This window comes from Limulus polyphemus, unplaced genomic scaffold, assembly GCF_000517525.1.
Source record: "Limulus polyphemus unplaced genomic scaffold, Limulus_polyphemus-2.1.2 Scaffold4527, whole genome shotgun sequence".
NCBI classification, from domain to species: Eukaryota; Metazoa; Arthropoda; class Merostomata; order Xiphosura; family Limulidae; genus Limulus; species Limulus polyphemus.
This window is the reverse complement of record NW_013670137.1, coordinates 72,162-76,637: the sequence shown is the minus strand read 5'-3', so window position 1 is coordinate 76,637 and position 4,476 is coordinate 72,162. Positions and strand designations below refer to the sequence as shown.

Here is a 4,476-nt window from a genome sequence, read left to right as displayed (position 1 = left end):
TAAAACAACATACAAACAGAAATGGGATACTACACCTTAAAACAACATACAAACAGAAATGGGATACTACACCTTAAAACAACATACAAACAGAAATGGGATACTACACCTTAAAACAACATACAAACAGAAATGGGATACTACACCTTAAAACAACATACAAACAGAAATGGGATACTACACCTTAAAACAACATACAAACAACATCACTAAATAAGATGTTATATTGATAAAGATGGCTGAACTCACTAATGTAAGTACCTTCGCTAAAGATTTTATATTGATGAAGATGGTTAAACTCACTAACGTAAGCAACATCAGTAATTATTACATGGCAGATAATTTTCATCCAATCAAAATTAAATGCAGGAATGAAGAAGAATCATGTTCAGCAGTGAGACATGTTTATTACAAGACAATGTTGGTTTATTTCATTTTTAAGAGATAAGTTAATCCAGTTAATTTATTAAAAGTTTGTTTTTGTAGGATCCACTTGCTGATGTATCGGAAGTGGAAGGTCACGTGATTGACTGTTTTTTGAAATTTGTTCTCAAGCTCTCTGAAACCACTTTCCGTCCAGTTTTCTTTAAGGTGTAGTATCCCATTTTTATTTGTATGCTGTTTTAAGGTTTAATATCCCATTTTTACCTTACATTAGTGAGTTAGCCATCTTCATCAATATAACTTACATTAGTGAGTTATCCATCTTCATCAATATAACTTACATTAGTGAGTTTAGCCATCTTCATCAATATAACTTACATTAGTGAGTTTAGCCATCTTCATCAATATAACTTACATTAGTGAGTTCAGCCATCTCCTTTCAGTACTAACTCACCTTATAATGTTCACTACGATAGTTCAGAGACCCCACAAAAAAATTCTGCATCTGTAGTATATGTGCATTTAGGTCTTCTTTACTCATCGCAGTTAAGTGTTCACTGAAGATGGACATCAGTTGGCCAATTCCCTTGTCCTATTTATAAGAATATATTATGTTTTCTCTTATTTTTCTCAAGTGCCTTATAATTTAGATGAGCTATTTTAAAAATGATTGAAAATTCTTCATGTTATCGTGACAAGAACCTAAAACATATTTTAATGTACTAAAATAGTGAGTTTTTGTTGTTGTTTCTTGCCGTTTAATTTGAACGAAGTATGAACCAGGTTTTACACATAGTATATGAAGTAAAAAAATTATATATTTCAATTATCTGATAAAGAAAAGTATTACAGATAAATGAGTACCTAAAATGTAAAACCTTTCCAGCAGCTATGTTTCCATTTCTATTCTTTAAACAATAGGAACTGAAAACATGGAGAACATATACAGATGGTGTATGTTTCGTTCCAGAAAAAACAACAACAACAATGTAACTTACCTGTTTCGTTTCAATGAAGAAAAGATAACATTTCTCTATTGTAGGTACTAACACTCTTGAAGCTAGTGAAGTGGCTAGATGATGGCGTACAACTTTTAACCTTTGTTGAAGGGGTGTTTTTTGTCCCTCACTGTCAGGATGACCGGCTGACAAAATACAGACCTGCAACATCAGGAAGAGAGATTAAACAAGTGTTATGAGAAAAGAGTTGAGTTAGCCTACAGGTTAAGGTACGTTACAATTACAGAGAAAGGCAGTTCTTATGTTGTAGTGTTACGTATTATTTAGAGCAACGGGAACATTGTAACAATTTATACAAAAGTTAAAAAAGGGATTCTTAAGTTTATATACTGTGGTAGCCTTGTCGTATAGCGAAGCAAAACTGTTTCATGATATATTGGTGCATCCCGTTTGATAAACATTCTGAACTTTTTAAGAATCCATTTTGGAAAGTCCACCCGAAGATTTATTTCTGGGAGGTTGAACTTTGAATGTGCTCGAACTGATATCTGATTTGTCCAAGTTAATACACAAAAAAATTGTATTCTTCACAAAAGTAAACACTCTAAAAAACTTGAAATGTTTCCTAAAAATATTTCTGTAGTGCCAGCAAACCAAGTGACTCTCTGATGATAGTTAATTACTTTCACATTGAAAATTTTTATTTTTACTGATCATTTCTAAATGGTTTTCAGTTTGATTTTATAGATGTAAACAAACGTATGATACATTTATTTTTTTCAGTTCTTAACACTTTCTTTCTGGACATTTGAGACACAACTGATCTGTTAAAGTACACACAGAACCGTTTAAAAACATGAACATGTAACTAACTAACCTGATTTATGATAACTGGCAAGTAGGAGCTGAGGAAGGCTGCCAGGTTTTCTAATAACCTCTGCAACGTGGTCGTTACACTCAGAAGTAAAAGCTCATTACTATTGCACAACAAAGAAAAAAATGTAAGCACAATGTTACAACAGAAACTATACAATAAGTGTTACATTCTCTAATAACCTCTGCAACGTGGTCGTTACACTCAGAAGTAAAAGCTCATTACTATTGCACAACAAAGAAAAAAATGTAAGCACAATGTTACAACAGAAACTATACAATAAGTGTTACATTTGTAGCAGTTCCTTTATCAATTTATATACATATCGTTAAAACATAAACCACATAATAAATATTACATTTGTAACAGTTCCATCACCAAAATTACACAACCAATCTGATCAAATGCTACCATTCAGGGTTCTAATTAACCCCCGAATATGTACCGCAAAACCATACGCAAGGCAGACACAAGTACTTTGGATACCTTGTACCATAACAAAACTAAACAGTATACAGTTTGCACACAGCTGTTCACAATCAACTTCTAACAGGTTTCATCAATTACAATAAATTGCATGACAATAAAGCCACGTGAAAGTACCACATGATTAACCCTTTCACATCGGGTATGTCAAAGTGTGCATGTCACAACCTTTCACAAAGTTACATACAAAAATTTAATTAAACTACTTTATTATCAATGTATATGAATAAACTTGGCATCAGAACGTAGATAATAAATAAAAGTTTAGTATTATTTAAGTTTTTTATTAATTCTATAAGGAAATATTTTTTAAAAAAATCTTAATCTCCCTTAGTATGAGAACTGTGACATTTGTACAAAATTTAATATAAGTTACTCATAATATCATCGCTCAAGCAAAGCATAATTTACATAGCCTTCAATCTTAAACATCCTCTCTTCCAGAACTTGCCAATAGTATTTTCTGAGATTTAAGACTAGATTTATTTATAACCAATAAAAAGTCAAAGTTTTCTTCTATCAAATGACATATTGTATTATGTTGTTGTCTGTACAGAGAACTGTCTATTTTCGTTCCAGTTCAAACTTTATTCTCACGGGAAACACATCAATGAGTTTAGCTGAATTTTTAACGTCTTTTGTCGCACAGTTAGAAAGCCAGAAAAATTTCGATAGTTATGGAACATTGTTTCCTTTTTCCATGTTATTATTCTGTGTTCTTTGGTGGATTATTTAATTAAATAGAAATTATTTAATGCAGCAGTACAATTAGTTTAAAAAAAGTAGGGTTAAGTTTCACTGAGAGTCAAGAGCATAAAAAAATACCCAGGTAACTAATTTATTTCTTGTTTTTCATGCGTATTCTTTATTTGTGATTATAAAAGTAACTAAAAATTTAAAACTTTTTAAGTTAGATAAAGTAAATTAAATATTATTATTATTAATTTTTATGAGGTAAACTTGCGAGTAATTTGTATGCTTTGTAATTCGATACTATATAATATGAGCTGCACGTTTGCCACGTGATTTGCAATTTATATTGTGCTGATAGTAGTTAGACATAGTTCAAAGGGCAATAAAACAAAAACGCTTACAATTATTTCCTAATTTTTTATGGTGGTTACAAGGTCGGTCAAGTTAAGGGTAACAAAAATAACAGATCAAATATAAAGGTTTTCTGGAAAAAAACGTTTGTTATATATTTAGGGTTATGGAACTGACATTTGAAAGTTTTCAGACGAAGAAAAGTATTTTTAATCTTATCATGAAAATTACTTTGCACTCAAAGAGAAAAAAAAAACATGCAATTTAAATTGTAGATAAAGTTTTTTCATGAACTTGAGAAGGTAAACATGTAATGTACATTTTGAAGAATGTTTTTTATTGACACTGAAGTGCTTTCTTTCCTTTTTTTTGAGTTTATTAAATTCTACTTATGGGACCCTTCACTAGTGAGAACCCTGCTACCATTACTGGCATTACACAACCAACCTGATCAAATGCTACCATTACTGACATTACACAACCAACCTGATCAAATGCTACCATTACTGACATTACACAATTAACCTGATCAAATGCTACCATTACTGACATTACACAACCGACCTGATCAAATGCTACCATTACTGGCATTACACAGCCAACATTACACAATTAACCTGATCGAATGCTACCATTACTGGCATTACACAATTAACCTGATCGAATGCTACCATTACTGGCATTACACAATTAACCTGATCGAATGCTACCATTACTCATTACACAATT

General features: G+C 31.3%; 1 protein-coding gene across 1 annotated transcript in view; it reads right to left on the bottom strand.

Annotated features, from left to right (window-relative positions):
- LOC106471305 (HEAT repeat-containing protein 1-like) overlaps positions 1-4,476 on the bottom strand; it is an 18,069-nt gene that overhangs the window by 7,941 nt on the left and 5,652 nt on the right. The window contains exons 5-7 of the mRNA XM_013931902.2: positions 2,221-2,320; positions 1,383-1,544; positions 839-976 (exon numbers count right to left, since the gene is read on the bottom strand). Of these exons, the coding sequence (XP_013787356.2) occupies positions 839-976; positions 1,383-1,544; positions 2,221-2,320 (400 nt within the window). The remainder of the gene's footprint in view (positions 1-838; positions 977-1,382; positions 1,545-2,220; positions 2,321-4,476) is intronic.